Source organism: Sinohyriopsis cumingii, chromosome 3 (genome assembly GCF_028554795.1).
Source record: "Sinohyriopsis cumingii isolate HCF-2022 chromosome 3, ASM2855479v2, whole genome shotgun sequence".
Lineage (NCBI taxonomy): Eukaryota > Metazoa > Mollusca > Bivalvia > Unionida > Unionidae > Sinohyriopsis > Sinohyriopsis cumingii.
Genome location: NC_142963.1, coordinates 122,078,054 through 122,096,256, shown reverse-complemented (window position 1 = coordinate 122,096,256; position 18,203 = coordinate 122,078,054). Strand labels below are relative to the sequence as shown.

The 18,203-nt window shown below is 34.8% G+C and overlaps 1 protein-coding gene across 2 annotated transcripts in view; it reads right to left on the bottom strand.

Annotated features, from left to right (window-relative positions):
• LOC149803744 (synaptotagmin-15-like) overlaps positions 1 to 18,203 on the bottom strand; it is a 319,482-nt gene that overhangs the window by 154,561 nt on the left and 146,718 nt on the right. For both annotated transcript variants that reach the window (XM_089953500.1, XM_089953501.1), the window contains exon 2: positions 10,820 to 11,003. In XM_089953500.1, the coding sequence (XP_089809626.1) occupies positions 10,820 to 11,003 (184 nt within the window). The remainder of the gene's footprint in view (positions 1 to 10,819; positions 11,004 to 18,203) is intronic.

Genomic DNA, 18,203 nt, shown 5'->3' with positions numbered 1-18,203 from the left:
ACAAAGCTAAGTACGGCCATGACAATGTGCCAATACAGAGCTAAGTACGGCCATGACAATGTGCCAATACAGAGCTAAGTACAGCCATAGCAATAAGCCAATATAGAGCTAAGTACGGCCATGACAATGTGCAAATACAGTGGGGTGTACAGCCATATCAATACACATATACAGAGCTAAGCACATCCATAATAATATGCCAATACAGAGCTAAGTACGGCCATGACAATGTGCCAATACAGTGGGATGTACAGCCATATCACTATGCCAATACAGAGGTAAGTACGGCCATGACAATGTGCCAATACAAAGCTAAGTGCAGCCATAGCAATATGCCGATACAGAGCTAAGTACGGCCATGACAATTAGCCAGCAAAGTGGGATGTACAGCCATGGCAACATGCCAATGATTACATCTTCTAATGGGACTATTTTGGTTGTTGATGTCTCAATAAAGGGGGAAATATTCCATTCACACACAAATTAAATGATCACCTTGAGTCATCTCGCGAGTCATAAAACTGTAAAATTATACATTTAAGCCTTCTAGTTGGCATCAATACCGACTGATCTAATTTTCTTTATTAGATGTCTGGCATTTTTCAAATCACCACATTCATCTTGTTGCTGTTTTTTCGGTAAATTGTGTGGATTTATCATGAGAGGCAAGTCCATAGTTCATTACGTATGACAATTTCATTAAAAATGTTTCTTGTCACTCCGTCAATATTTGGCGAGTAATTTCTTTAGCGATTTCAACCCTAGTCGCTTGCAGATCAGCCGTCAACAAATGTGGGACCCAGCTTATACAAACCTTTCTAAGCTTCAAATTATTCCCCATTATATTAAAAACAGCTAAAGAATTAATGCCCGTGGTAATAGAAATATATGCCACTGTTTACGAGCATCTTCATCAACTGGCACCTTTACAGCGTCCACTTTTCGCTCACCAATCACTGACAGCGGTCTTTCAGAATCTGGGTCATCTTCCACAGATTTAAGATTATCTTTAAAACAATAATACCACCTTCAAAGTATAGGATATGACATAATTCCATCTGTAAACTGCGTCCATGTCGGCCTTGACATGAGTAGAGGAGTATAATAAGAGCGTGCGGATTTTACAGTATGGTCTTTGCACAGTAGCGGAATTATTCTCAGTCTCAGACGTTGGTAAGTAACGGTCATTTCCTGTTCCATTTGACGCATATATCTGCAGGCGTCCGGCAGGCTGCACTGTCAACTGCAGATTATTTTATAGAACGTTATTTCGTCTATCGATAAGCATTAAATCCATTGATAGGTTAAAAGAAACAAGACCGTTGATAAAAAAATATGCAGAACTTTTCGAATATTTATCGTTTGTTGCTGGAATACGTGTATTATATTATCAAAATTAACACCCATTTGCTTGTGTTCATAGAAAATAGAAGCACATGTATATATAATCTTAGGTCGAATCTAGCAAATATTTTATCGTTTAAGGAAGTGTCTTCATGTTCTGCGAAGGCCACACTCATTGCCTTTCAACTGCGTCTTTGAAGAATTTTCATCTGGATGCAGATTTTATTTATTACAGTAGCACACGCAAATTGGCAAAAGTCTTCAAAAGTCTACAAAAGGGAAGTTCTGTTATCGTACTTGAGTTAATCTCTTAGACTGTGGAAAGCATGATTGCACACACGGTGTTTTACTTTGCAGCAGGCAGTTAGTTCATTTTTTAAACCCTTAAAAACTTGTACTGGAAAAACGATCGCATCTTTAGTGCCATTAGACCAACTGGTTCTTGAGCAAGTATATATATATATATATATATATATATATATATATATATATATATATATATATATATATATATATGCACACACACACACACAAATCAATTACAAATTCAGTGATGGTGGTACAACTTGAAAGATGTGATCATATATGGAATATTAACAAAAACTGTCTTACAGTTGTTTAATAATTATAATATAGCTTAACTTTGCAGCAAGCGTTTTCATACGAGCGAAATCGTTTAGAAATGGGATGGAGTCAAGAAGAACATTGATATTCACAAAATAATGAAATATCATGTCTGTTGAAATGCAGTGCTATTTATTTGTAGGAATGCGTTGCGGATACAAAGTAACAGTTTTTGTGGAGAATTTCTATTTATGCAAATTAAAAAAATCTATTCATTTAAACGTACTATTGTGGGCCGTAGAGAGCGATCACGGGCCCTGGGGTAAAAAAATACCCGGATCTCTCCTAGTTCTTGTTCAAACAAAAATTTTCTTTTTATAAAAATAAAAAGTGTTGTTCGGTCCGGGCCCCCTTACAGGCCCCGGCCCCGGTTATTCCCGGTTGCCCTCCCCTCTTGTCGGCCCTGCTTGTGTTTTTATATAAATCAACTTATTATATATTCTCTACGTGTTTGAAGGCCGCCATGCAGTTTGAAATGCGGTTTTCTAGTACTTGAATAACATACCAATCTGCAAATACAAAATGGCCTTTAATAATCGGCGAATCAGACTGAGAAAGGACCTAGAGGTGCATGGGGATTACTTTCCAAGGATGAATTGACGACTAAGATGGAACTTTGTTGTACACCACACTAATATAAATATTCATTGTATCTACATTTTCCTGCAGACCAAATAAATGACCAAATAAATTCCGATCTAGAATACGCCGACGATCCTCAAGGTTTTAAAAAGACCTGCCGGTTCTGTGGATATTTGATTTAGTCGGAAAGTGTTTCTCTTTTCATCACATTCACCGTTATACTATGGTATATCACACTAGATATTTTTAAAATCAGACTTCAGACAATATTATTCTACAAATAATGCAAAAGATACCGTTTACATCAACGTTTAGTAAAAATTCGCAAACTATGTATTGAGCTCAAGTCCTTCTCAAATACGCAATCGAAACTAAAGAAGGTCTTGATGGTGGGTGGTTATCATAGCTCATTGAAGGTCTTGTAAAGTTGTAATCCATGGGTTATCATGCCAGAATGTGCTGTAAACATTTCCATGAATTACTTTCAATATTTAGACATCAAACTACTGTTGCCATACGACTCTTGATTGTAAGGGTTATCGATTTCCTTTAAAATAAAAAACCCATATATGTTACCGTAACGATTATAACTGTTGATAAACAGACACGCAGCAGAAAAGCGAAACTCACGTTTTGCTGATGAAGGCGATAACAAACAGATGATATCGTGATTTCGTGAGAACTGATTAAAACAATATCGATTCAGTAGCAAATCGTTCACAGCAGGGAACGGTATGGAAAGCATTTATTGCAAACAGCGGATCAAGCATGAAAGCAATAACGACAATGGGACATTTCATGTTTTTGCACAGCAACACAAATATGTTTCTTTCGGTCACGAGTCAATCACACTAAACACTGATTCACCGCGCCTCCTAGACGTTTCATACTTACAAATAAAAAAGAACAGACAGTGCACAAATTAAACCAAAGAAAACATATTGTGATTTAAAATGGATTCACTTAACATTTTTTTTTCTTCTTTCAATGATCCATAACCGCATTCTTAAAATTTTGGCACATATATCGGATAGAAAAGTAAGTGCAACAGTAGCCTTTCCTTTTTCCGTTTGTACGACTGGAAGTAAACTAGTGCTATAATTTGAAATAACAGCATATAATTGAAAATCCTTCGATCGCAGACCATTTTGTAGTATTCGTCATTTTCGCTTGAAGCTGGAGTATCCATAAATGCTAATGGCTAATCGAACAAATGCAAATATAAATATGCCCTTTAAATTGCCTCGAAAGAACATATTCAAAAGTCGATACAAAGTTTAGAAGAGAAATGTCAAACAAATGATTCTATCGGAGCTTTTTGTTGATGAAACGAAGATAAAATAAAGAGAGCACTGTTTGGTGTAATTTTTTAAAACTAATTTCTAAACTACCACTTTATTCTTAAATTCATCTGATGCACGCTATTTTGCATTTTAAGCCAATATTCCTAAATTTGATTTGTTCATGGCGATAATCTATTAAATCTATTTGAAGGTAACAAAGTGATATGTATTATCAAGGGAAATTTTCTAATCTAATTAACTGTTCAATGTGCGCATAAGAAATGTGTTAGAACAGTAGCAATAGAAAGGCAAGGTCCTGATTGCATGCAAATTAACATGCAATTTCGCGATGACAGTGTCGTCTGATTTCATACTGAAAACACAATTTAGCTAAAGACTCAGAAGTCACGATGAAGTCAAAATGGATCAGTTATGTACAACCTAGCTAGACATTTCCGCATTGTAGGTTATACGAGTACTGTGTTCACCCGGTCTTTTCCCGGGTTCTTCATCCACCCATTGCACTGCCACCATGTACGGCGAAATAGCGTTAAGCTCACAACACTAACAAAACAAGTGTTATCTTCAATAGAGATATCGGCGGTAATTTTGTAGACAAGGCATTTTCTGCTTTGTATTTACTGCCACGTTTACGCATACTATGGTAGTTAAGCTTGATAAGTGGATATTGTTTATAAATGGCGTGAAGCTATGGCATTTGAACTTGATAATTGGAAGTTGGATATTGTTTATAAAAAGCGTGATGCAATGGCATTTGAACTTGATAATTGGTAGTTAGATATTGTTTATAAATGGCGTGATGCTATGGATTTGAACTTGATAATTGGTGGTTGGATATTGTTTATAAATGGCGTGATGCTATGGCATTTAAACTTGATACTTGGTTGCTGGATATTGTTTATAAATGGCGTGATACTATGTCATTTAAACTTGATAATTGGTAGTTGGATATTTGTTATAAATGGCGTGATGCTATGGTAGTTAAACTTGATAACTGGTAGTTGGATATTGTTTACAAATGGCGTGATCCTTTAGCAGTCAAACTTGATAATTGGTCGTTGAATATTGTTTATAAATGGTGTGATGTTAAACTTGGTAATTTGTAGTTGGATATTACTTATAAATGGTGGGATGCTATGAAAATTAAACTTGATAACTGGTAGCTGGATACTGTTTATAAATGGCGTGATGCTATAGCAGTCAAACGTGATAAAAGGTTGTTGGATATTGTTTATAAATGGCGTGATCCTTTAACAGTCAAACTTGATAATTGGTTGTTGGATATTGTTTATAAATGGCGTGATGCTGTAGCAGTCAAATGTGATAATTGGTTGTTGGACAGTGTTTATAAATGGCGTGATGCTCTGGCAATTGAACTTGATAATTGGTTGTTGGATATTGTTTATAATTGGCGTGATGCAATAGCAGTCAAACTTGATAATTGGTTGTTGGATATTGTTTATAAATGGCGTGATGCTATAGCAGTCAAACTTGATAATTGGTTGTTGGATATTGTTTATAAATGGTGTGATTCTAATGCATTTAAACTTGATACTTGGTTGCTGGATATCGTTTATAAATGGCGTGATGCAATGTCATTTAAACTTGATAATTGGTAGTTGGATATTTGTTATAAATGGCGTGATGCTATGGTAGTTAAGCTCGATAATTTGTAATTGGATATTGTTTACAAATGGCGTGATCCTTTAGCAGTCAAACTTGATAATTGGTTGTTGGATATTGTTTATAAATGGTGTGATGTTAAACTTGATAATTGGTTGTTGGATATTGTTTATAAATAGTGTGATGTTAAACTTGGTAATTGGTAGTTGGATATTGTTTATAAATGGTAGGATGCTATGAAAATTAAACTTGATAACTGGCAGCTGGATATTGTTTATAAATGGTGTGATGCTGTAGCAGTCAAACGTGATAATTGGTTGTTGGATATTGTTTATAAATGGCGTGATGCTATGTCATTTAAACTTGATAAGTGGTAGTTGGATATTTGTTATAAATGGCGTGATGCTGTGGTAGTTAAACTTGATAATTTGTAGTTGGATATTGTTTACAAATGGCGTGATCCTTTAGCAGTCAAACTTGATAATTGGTTGTTGGATATTGTTTATAAATAGTGTGATGTTAAACTTGGTAATTGGTAGTTGGATATTGTTTATAAATGTTGGGATGCTATGAAAATTAAACGTGATAACTGGTAGCTTGATATTGTTTATAAATGGCCTGATGCTATAACAGTCAAACTTGATAATTGGTTGCTGGATATTGTTTTTTTAAATAGTGTGATGTTAAACTTTGTAATTGGTTGTTGGATATTGTTTATAAATGGTGAGATGCTATGAAAATTAAACTTGATAACTGGTAGCTGGATATTGTTTATAAATGGCGTGATGCTATAGCAGTCAAACGTGATAAATGGTTGTTGGATATTGTTTGTAAATGGCGTGATCCTTTAACAGTCAAACTTGATAATTGGTTGTTGGATATTGTTAGTAAATGGCGTGATGCTGTAGCAGTCAAACGTGATAATTGGTTGTTGGATATTGTTTATAAATGGCGTGGTGCTATGGCATTTGAACTTGATAATTGGTTGTTGGATATTGTTTATAAATGGCGTGATGCTATGGCATTTGAACTTGATAATTGGTTGTTGGATATTGTTTATAGTTGGCGTGATGCTATAGCAGTCAAACTTGATATTTGGTTGTTGGAAATTGTTTATAAATGGCGTGATGCTATAGCAGTCAAACTTGATAATTGGTTGTTGGATATTGTTTATAAATGGCGTGATGCTATGGCATTTAAACTTGATACCTGGTTGCTGGAGATTGTTTATAAATGGCGTGATGCTATGTCGTTTAAACTTGATAATTGGTTGTTGGATATTGTTTATAAATGGCGTGATGCTGTAGAGTCAAACGTGATAATTGGTTGTTGAATATTATTTATAAATGGCGTGATGCGATGTCATTTAAACTTGATAATTGGTAGTTGGATATTTGTTATAAATGGCGTGATGCTATGGTAATTAAACTTGATAATCTGTAGTTGGATATTGTTTACAAATGGCGTGATCCTTTAGCCGTCAAACTTGATAATTGGTTGTTGGATATTGTTTACAAATGGCGTGATGCTATGGCATTTAAGCTTGATACGTGGTTGCTGGATATTGTTTTATAAATGGCGTGATGCTATGTCATTTGAACTTGATAATTGGTTGTTGGATATTGTTTAAAATGGCGTGATGCTGTAGCAGTCAAACGTGATAATTGGTTGTTGGATATAGTTTATAAATGGCGTGATGCTATGGCATTTGAACTTGATAATTGGTTGTTGGATATTGTTTATAAATGGTGGGATGCTATGAAAATTAAACGTGATAACTGGTAGCTTGATATTGTTTATAAAGGGCGTGATGCTATAACAGTCAAACTTGATAATTGGTTGTCGGATATTGTTTCTTAAATAGTGTGATGCTAAACTTGGTAACTGGTTGTTGGATATTGTTTATAAATGGTGAGATGCTATGAAAATTAAACTTGATAACTGGTAGCTGGATATTGTTTATAAATGGCGTGATCCTTTAGCAGTCAAACTTGATAAATGGTTGTTGGATATTGTTTATAAATGGCGTGATGCTATAGCAGTCAAACTTGATAATTGGTTGTTGGATATTGTTTATAAATGGCGTGATGCTATAGCAGTCAAACTTGATAATTGGTTGTTGGATATTGTTTATAAATGGCGTGATCCTATGGCATTTGAACTTGATAATTGGTTGTTGGATATTCTTTATAAATGGCGTGATGCAATAGCAGTCAAACTTGATAATTGGTTGTTGGAAATTGTTTATAAATGGCGTGATGCTATAGCAGTCAAACTTGATAACTGGTTGTTGGATATTGTTTATAAATGGCGTAATGCTATGGCATTTGAACTTGATAATTGGTTGTTGGATATTGTTCATAAATGGCGTGATGCAATAGCAGTCTAACTTGATAATTGGTTGTTGGAAATTGTTCATAAATGGCGTGATGCTATGGCATTTAAACTTGATACTTGGTTGTTGGATATTGTTTATAAATGGCGTGATGCTATGTCATTTGAACTTGATAATTGGTTGTTGGATGTTGTTTCTAAATGGCGTGATGCTATGTCATTTAAACTTGATAATTTGTAGTTGGATATTTGTTATAAATGGCGTGATCCTTTAGCCGTCAAACTTGATAATTGGTTGTTGGATATTGTTTATAAATGGCGTGATGCTAAGGCATTTAAACTTGACACTTGGTTGCTGGATATTGTTTATAAATGGCTTGATGCTATGTCATTTAAACTTGATAATTGGTTGTTGGATATTGTTTATAAATGGCGTGATGCTATAGCAGTCAAACTTGATAATTGGTTGTTGGATATTGTTTATATAGGGCGTGATGCTATAACAGTCAAACTTGATAACTGGTTGTTGGATATAGTTTATAAATGGCGTGATGCTTTAGCAGTCAAACTTGATAAAAGGTAGTTGAATGTTGTTAATAAATGATGTGACGCGGCTTAAACAGTCCATTGCGAAATACAAAGTTGGAGTTGGGTTGACGCCTGGTGGGGTGCGGCAGGGTGATTAACCTTTGTGGCTGAAATTATGAAGAGTGATGAAAATACGTTCTGCTGTTTGTTATCATATTAACCCCATCTATAAAAGATACTTGCTTTCAAGGCAACTTATTTCAGTTGTGTAAATTAATTATTTGAGATCTTTTACGGAACACATGATAACGTATACAACAAACACACAAACCAAAGACATGGCAAACTAGTTCGAAAGCATTTAGAAAAGTAGTAATTTTTATGATTTGATTAGGACTGTATAACTATCCAAATATATACACTAATAAAATATATGCGATAGGTCCAGTAGCATTTTTTATCAAAATAGTTTAGTATCATTTTTTCTTCTTTGTATATTCAGGTTATTTGTGACATAAAACTTTCGTAACTTCTCAATTGCAATGCAGTTCTTGAATGGGTCTCTTTCTAATGCAGATTAACAGCTTTCGTAAAAAAGAAATATGGTTAAATTCTTCACGAATTGCGTTTGCTCCGGAACTCTTTTGTCTGGAAATTAGCAGTGAAATATTCAACATAAGGAAATAGGGTAAATACATAACAATTTCAACGACATAGAGAAATCAACTAAAATGAAATAATAATAATAGATCAGAACATAGAGTAAATAAGAAACTATATGTTGAACAAATATTTCAAGTAAAAGACCCGCCAGTTGTTATAATACGCCTTAGAACCCAAGAAACGGTACATGCCATCTCAAGTCATGCGTAAATCTTGATGACTGTAACGACAAGGCAGTCTTTACGGTCACATGTAAATATATACACAATCCCAGAGCCCAAATAGCAATACCTATCTCCACGATTCATCCACTGAGAACAAATATCTTTACTGAAATCAATAAATATTGACAAAACATCCGTCGATGCAAAGACTAAAAACACAATACAGTTATTTCCATCGACTGCAAGAAAAAGCAATATGACATAATAGGCAAATGACATGTTAAAGGACAAACATTTGCCAGGACTTATTAACATCATGCATATTATATCGAGAAGACGATTTTATATCGCCCTCGATATTAAGCATCGTGCATTCAGTAAAGGTCTTTGAAAACTACTTACTATTGGTCGATATGGCGTACTAACAAGTAATTTTAACTAGAACAATTACAATGGATCCCCATCGCAGATACATACACATTTTCCTGCAACCCCCCACCCCCAGTCCCGTATAGTGACCAACGAGTTATCCATAACTTACATATGGCACCCTAATCCCTAACTGCTTGACTTGACAGCATACATATATTTTGGTCAGAAAATATTTTAAAATGACATTCTAAATGAAACTTCGTACATTAGATATTTGACTCACACCCAGGGACACCATGGGTGGAAGCCAAAGAAGACACCCCCGTTCGAAAATCGTAACCCCAATAACTACTCATTCTCGTGAATTCCGCCAAACAGTTTAGGAAGAGATGTGATAGCAGACAGATGGAAGGACAGACAGAAGATATGGCAATATCCACGTCTAAAGCATGTGGATAATTATCACACTATCTGTTTAAGATTGTTCATTCAAAAAGGATACCTCAAAGGCTAATCTATTCTTTCATATAAATATGTAAAACTAAGTTTATAAAGAATTCCAGCTTAACCTCTAAAAATATTTATTTTATAAAATTTTAAGAAGAGAAATTCCAGATTGAAATGTATTACTCATAATTGTTGTCAAGTAAAAATAAAAGCTTCATATTTAAGGATCATATGAAAAATAAACGAGATACACAACTGAACATTTACTTGCTCTATCACGTATACATCAATCAATTACTCAGTTTATACCTGCATCTCTCTTTGTCTCAGTATTATATCCGGACTACATAAAAAAATGATCGAAATCTAAGGTAGTACGAGTCCATGCAAATAATGCTGTAACAGGTTCATGCTTTTAATCAACGCTGCAAATATCAAAAGAAACTAACCCGATATGGACTAAGAATTCTGTAGCCTTGAGTAAACAAAGTGAAGTGAAAATTTCTGGATTGCAGATCACATCTGCTGAGAGCAATAATTCTCATAATTAGACCCTAGTCACGTGCACTATCGAGACACAAGCGAAATGCGTAAATAATATATTCTGTAGAGATCGAATTATGATAGGTCCACACATCAATAAAGATGTCTATCTTTATGAACCATTCATTTTCATGCTGACAAAACAGGCAGAATAAACAAAAAGAATCTATCCGTGTAACGTTTCGGCCCGGGGAAAAGACTTAAAATACAATGCGTTGGATTGTTTAAACATCACAGAAGCCGCACCCTTTGATAATGAGATAATAATTAAACAGTTGTTAGAAATCTTACCTATTGTTAGTCTCAAACAAGGCTATGGATTCTATCTTGGAATGGAGTTTGTGGTCGCCAACTATTTTTTCGTAGCTGGATGATTGTTTCCGACGCCGTGTACAAAGTCTCCATACTATCAAAAATATGGTAACAATCGCTATCACTCCAAACAGACTTCCAACAACTATCGCAACTACTGGAACTGAAAAAATATAAAAAAAAATACGATATTTTGGCTTTCAGAGGAAATGAGACTTAAAAATTACGAGGGATTGGAGGAAAAAGGAAAAACACTTTTTACGTTAACAAAAATTTTCAAAGTATCCGTGACAGAGTACTTAAATATTAACAAAATAATGTGGTCATACCGACAATTAGACAATACATATGTACAAACAATCGTACGGGATTCAGAAATGACAATGGACATAAAGACATGAAAAAGTACATAAATACGGATCAAGGTAATGTAATATAAATTAATGGAATAGTTTGAGTACTGTGCTCCGCAATCAACAAAATTCAACTTTAAAGTATTTTTGACGCAAGCGTTCACTGGATTTAAGTAATTTTAGTTCTTCTCAAATATACACCTTTTTACGATGGATTGCTTCGATTGACAATTTCAATATTGTGTGAAAGTTCTTTTCAATTATTTCTTTGTCTACTGGTTGGTTTCAATATATCAGTTTTAAATATACAAATAATCACCTCAGTGATAATACCTAAAAACTATATCTGGAACTGAGACAGTCAATGAATAGTACTTCAAACATTTATATGACGGTTGTTCGTGGTTTTCAGTTTCATAAAAGTAATTCGTAGGCATTATTACATGCACAGATTCCGCTGCTAAATAAATAAATAAAAATGCGATTATTGATGAAACAATAGATGATAGCTTTCTCAGATGATAACATTCCTTTATCTTCTGGTGGTTTAGTTTTAATAAAAAGTTAATTTATGAAGGAAAGAAGGAATAAAGGCACGAACGAAAGGGGAAGTGAAGGGAGAATCAAACAAGCAAACTGCACACGAGCAAGAAAATGTAATTTCTAGGTCCAATAATTTCATTGGTGGCCACAGGAAGTTATGGACCGAGACCAAACTATACAAGAAGGGAATGCCCTTTTCTGCGGTCTGAATATAGCTGTTATCGAGGAAAGATGCTTCTTTTTAATATTTGATTGGCTGTTAGGCTTTGGTGATGGACATGGGTAGCTTTATACCTTTTATATGATCACATTAGGTGTTGTTTGGACCTTGCAAATAAGGAGGTCGTGAAGTTTTCATAATGGGTCATTCAAAACGACATATCTCTCGTATCTCTGTGTTAACATATATTTTGATTGCATTTTTCTGATTTGCATTTAAAACATTTATAACCACACGTATACTTTATGTTTGTTAGGAATCTCTGGATACATGTTTTGTGTGAGGCCTCAAGGTGTAATTGGGACAGAAGGTATTTACAACAGTACTATACAAAACAGCACATACATGCAGTTTACTCATATATGCTTTTGCTTTGTGTGTAGCAGTAAGGAATTATGTCGTTTTTGATCGCTTTCTAGTTTGGACAATAAAAGAAAACAACGCAACATTCATTTTTGTTCACCATTCCAAATTGAAACTGTGTTTCGGTTTAGCATGGCTTTCTTTGCATAGTTATTTCATGTACGTATGAAAATCATTGCTCGTCCCGTTTCGCATTTTGTATATGAAACAATATCTTTATATTAAAATGATCTTTATATTAAAATATTATATGGCGATATATGCAAATACTAATATTAAGTACTTATGACCATATGCATGATTCTGACACTTCCGCCCCAAGCTGTACTCAATTATTAAAATACGTGGCTAAATTGCTTGGTAAGTTTCTACATATAAGGTTAACGTCCGCTTATTGCTTTATGACAACGCACAACCAGCGTGATTGGAGAATAAGGAATCCATAAAATTAACACTAATCTTTACTGTCAAACTGTCCACAAAAAAGGGCTTGGGAAAATCGGCAAAACTAAAGACGGTTGCAAAATTATATAAAATTAGGGACGTATCAGTTTCAAGCGAAGAATATGCCATGCAGATTACCCCCCGTGACTGTCACTTCCCGTGGAATTATACTGCAATAAAAGGTCACCGAAATTAAATGTTTTCTGAGGTCTAAGAGATTTGCCTGTGAAAAAAACCACGTGGAAATGCAACGATTATGAGCCAGGAGTATTCATTCATATAGATTTGGTGGTAGACCCCCAATCAAGAGTTAAGAAGGATAGGGTTGAAACTCCTGAACAGGCACATGTTTTCTTACAGCAGTCTCTGAGGCAATATTCAAGTTCAACATTTTCTTGCGAAATACATTACTCATTATCAAAATATGATCACTATATTTTACGGTTTTCGTCTTCATCCCACGTTCCATTCATGTATAAATATATATTTTATATTCGCCCATGTCTATAATAAGTCCTACGATCGCCTTCTTGTTGCGTGACAAGACACAATCAGCTCTCGTTGGCAAGAAAGAGCGCAGTGGAATGTCAAAGAATAAGATGGCATTAAGGGACCATTGATAACCTCAAATGCGTGCAGAGAATTTATTTTATTGATGATTATTTGGGGAAACTACTTGCTGATAGGCTCGTTGGTCACATTCGCAGTAAAGGAATAAAACATGAAACTGAATATTAGGATTTTAACACGACTTGCTTGATGAAAATCATTGGACAGAAGCAAGAACACAATTTATAACACAAAGGACATAAAGGGAATTCCAATTCCTGAAAACGTTTCAACCAGGTAAAACGATTTTATAGGTGTTTATTATTATTATTATTATTATTATTATTAGATGTATCATGGACAAGGGAAATTAATATGTTAAAATAACGTTGAATTTGTGTTTTATTTCCCTGGCACAATAAAGTCCGTATTTTGAAACATGAGATCAAAACAAATCGCATTAGTAGCGTCTAGAACATATTGTGTTATATCAACAAGACATTGCCAGACATTATTCGCTTTCTCCCCTTCCAAGTGTACGCGTAACACGAGTAAAACAATACTCAGACGGAACCATAAGTTTTAGATACGACCATCTTGGCATGGCTTGCATATCCTAAGAAATGTGATATGTCAATTATCATAATTTTTTAAAATACATAGTGTTTATCAATATCAAGAGGGTGGAGGTGGGAAGGGTGTGGGTCGGCAGGGTTCATGACACCGACTTATCTACGTGCGTTTATACATACAGTTTATTTTCCTCAGAGTTATACTAATCGAAGAAAGATCAGCAAGAAGGTAATAAGGTAAGAAATGTGACTAATTTAAAGTTTTAAGTCTCTTTGTTTTGGTCTTGTAAGCTTTGTAACTTTTTATTTCACCTGAAAAGTATAACAGCAAATATTTGTTTCTGATCTTTGACATTTTGAGATGAAAACAAATCCCATGTGACGTAAGAAAATGAAACCCAAACTAATCAAGTCGCTAAAATGCGCATAATACGTCGGGAGATCAATGTGTGGTGGGCTTTATTCTAATGGTTTCGTCCAACGCCATTAACCCTGATGTTCCAAGACAGGAAGATCTGACAATACAAGACCGTACCTTAAACATAAACACGAGCGAATATGTAGAATCCAGTTACTTAAGAGATAAAACCGAGTAATCTTTAAATAATATATAAGAGACTAGATAGGGTCAAATATAGTACAATTATGGTCTTACATATATTTAACTCACAATACTTTTATGTCTATTATGTAAGTGTCGAGTTTATTTTGTGAATTATTTATATTTCTTTCGAGACCCACTCAAAGAGGAAGCATTCTGCCAAACGTCTATTTAAGCTCTCGGGCACAACAAATACTTTTCGCAATTCATTTGGGAACTATGAACAATTTTAACGTATTATTTGTGGGTTTAATTACTCAGAAGATTGCGAAGCATATAATGGAAAGAAACTCTTCCACCGTAAAAATGTCACAGGACGTTTATTTAATCTGTTTTTGATGTTGATTGAAAACATGCTCTTCAGCCCTCACAGTGAGATAAGATCTAGGCTACAATCAAGGCATGTTGAACAGTTCACTCATCAACGACAAAGACCAGCAACGCCCACTTCCTTCAAAAGCTTAAATGTACTTAGGTACAGTAAAAATGTACCAGTCCAGTCAGGGGCGGATTAAGGCTCACTGGTGCCCTAAGCACTGACAAATCTTGGTGCCCCCCTCCTTTCCACGTACACCTGGGAAGATAACCCTAGGGTGCACCATGATCAAGAAACAGAACATTATGATCAATTTGCACTAGTTTTATCAATTTTTTTTACAAATCTTCATTCGTTTTTTTCTTTTCACCCTTTTCTCAACTTTGTGGTGCCCCCTTTGGCCCTGGTGCCCTAAGCACGTGCTTAGCCTGCTTAATGGTTAATACGCCCCTGAGTCCAGTTCAAAAGATGTTATTCGCGAGGAGATGAATCCATAAAAAAAGCAACAAACCCCCCCCCACCAACAACAACACCAAAACAAAATGAAGGCCGCGAATAATTGACAGTGACTACTAATAGGCCATCAGAAATGTCAAGCATACCCTTCTGATGGCTAATAAGTGGGCGCCTTATAAATGCGATAATACAAGTAAATATCAACAGCTATATTTTTTGAAGAGTAGATAAGACATTGGGTCGGAGAAATATTTATTAGCTAGAAGTGAAAATGTATGCATTGTTCGTCATTCGATCACGAATACAGTATAGCCTTAGTACGGTTGACAAATAGGATACTCTGCAATTACAATATGTGACATTAATTGGAATACACCTAGTGACATGAAAATTCCTAGATTATTTTACACTTTGGTTCCTCGCTACCCTGATACAATTTCAATGACATAAAGAAACGCCATATATTATATCTTAATGTAGAGACTTCAGTCCGACTTTCAATTTCGTGAATACAGCGGTAATTCTTGAGACTTGAGTCCAACTTTCAATTTCGTGACCAAGAACTTTAGAGTACACTGTGTCTGACTCCTCTGTCATTAAATATGAAAAGACAACATATCTTGACCAACCCAAATGTTGCATTTGTACGTTTTGAGTAAGATTTCTAACTCAGGAGCAACATGTTTTACTGGAAAGCTTCAGTTTTAGCATTGTATATTGCCAATTGCAAACTATTTCACTTTTGAAAACAAAATTTTGATTGGTTTAGAGCAAAATCTTAAATTCAAGGTCAAGCTAAAGGTTGTCTGATTGCCAAGCTTGAGATCATGAACTACTGAGTTTTAGTTTGATCAACCATTAACAAAGCATTTTACTTTTGAAACGCCGATTTCCTTTGACCAAAATTGAGCTAACGATTTTATGATCTTCGGGATGGACTTATCTTCTTTATAGATAACGCATGAGGGTTTCTCTTCAGTCCCTCCTTGTCTTGTGTTATTTAGTACCTTATGCATATATATGGGTCCAGTCTGGCACAGATTGTCAAGGAATTATGTTTATTTAATGTCAGTGCATTGCATATTAATGAAAATATACCCGGGTTTCGTTACCGCCAACAGCGTTAATCAAGGGTGGTTTATTGTAGCCTTGGTTATTTCAAAATACTGAGTTTGGTTCACCCAGTGCTTCATCGGCACATGTCTTTTGTCAGAAACACGATTACCTCAGGTTCTCTGGTCGTTGATTTGACTATAGCAGGGAACTTACAGAGTACATTCTCGCCATATTATCAGAATACAGACCATATTTCTCAGAAAGCTGTCCAGTTCGTGGAAGCAATCTTTAGCTGAGCTATGGGGATCGGAAGAACTCTTTGGGGTTTCGTTTAACCAGGATGCCGTAGTTGATGGTGACTTTTGCACGGAGGACGATATTGGTTTACTCCCAGTGACGGAACAAAGCGTCGGACCAACGGGTCTGCGGGTAATAATCAGGTTCTGGAGGAGTCCTTCGGCATAATGGAAGGAAGGAGCTATGAGTGGTTACTCCTCGACCATTCCACTACAGCTGTGGGAGCAGAAATACATCGACTGGACGCCACGACAGCCATATGGTTTCCATTTTTTAACCAATACTATTCAATATCACTATATGGTTGACAATATAATTGAATATCGCCATATGAATTAAAATCAATTATACATACATCTTACTTGTCATACATTGTTAATATTTGTGTATACATTCTATACATTTATCATCTGTGGTGATAGATTCACTCAAAAATCATATTTATTTGATAAATGCCATATATTCATCATCAATGATGACAAATTCATATATCATTAATATTTGTTTATAAGTTCTATATATTGATTCTCGTTTGATTACACATTACAGTTACAAGCTCTGATTAGTTCCATTCTATGTGGGAACGATACAATTTTATTATACAGTTGTTGAACTCTGCGCGTCATTCACACACACACGCACACACACACACACACACACACACACACACACACACACACACATATATATATATATATATATATATATATATATATATATATATATATATATATATATATATATATATATATATATATATATATATATATATATATATATATATATATATATATATGCAGATTCTGTATACACTCCAGAGGATAATGTTTTAAGTTTGTATTAGGAATCGTAATAAGACTGTAGCATTTTTACAAATGCTTTTGCATGGTAGACACGTATGACGAACAGTTCTTGATGCTTGAACAATAGCCTACATTGATCTTTCCGGCAGTTTCTTCTTTTAGTACCGAACAGAGACATTGTTATAGTCAACTCGGTTTCCAGCCAAGAATAATAACATGAGAATACAGCGGTAAATTTACAATTTGGGTGTAACATTACGACGTTTGGGTAGGAGCATGTATACGATTGAGCCAAGAAGAATCTTTATGATTGAATAAGTCACGACAAAAAAGTTTTTTGTTAACTTTACACCGTAACTCAAAATTTTATCTATTATGATGCAGTTTTCCCTTGTTGGAGTTTGTGGAAATATTTTTCATCGCTTAATCTGCTGGCTCTGTCTCCATTTACCTTGCTTCTCATTTTCTATATTTTTTAAAGTATAAAATGGTGTTTAGTGCCGTACAAGTAATTTGGGCATGAAACTTCATTAACGCTAATTAGTTTGTAGTAGTCATCTAAAGTTACAAGTGTACGCAGCAACAAATCTCTAAGCTCAGATGGAAACGTTTCTTACGACCAAACATTACACTCCGTTATGATTTAGTTAAAACTATCCGCGCCCGACCGAATACTGTATAAAATATTGCACGCAAACACTTGGATTCAGAGAAAACAAACTTATATCCTTCAACACGATAATGCCAGGTATATATATATATATATATATATATATATATATATATATAT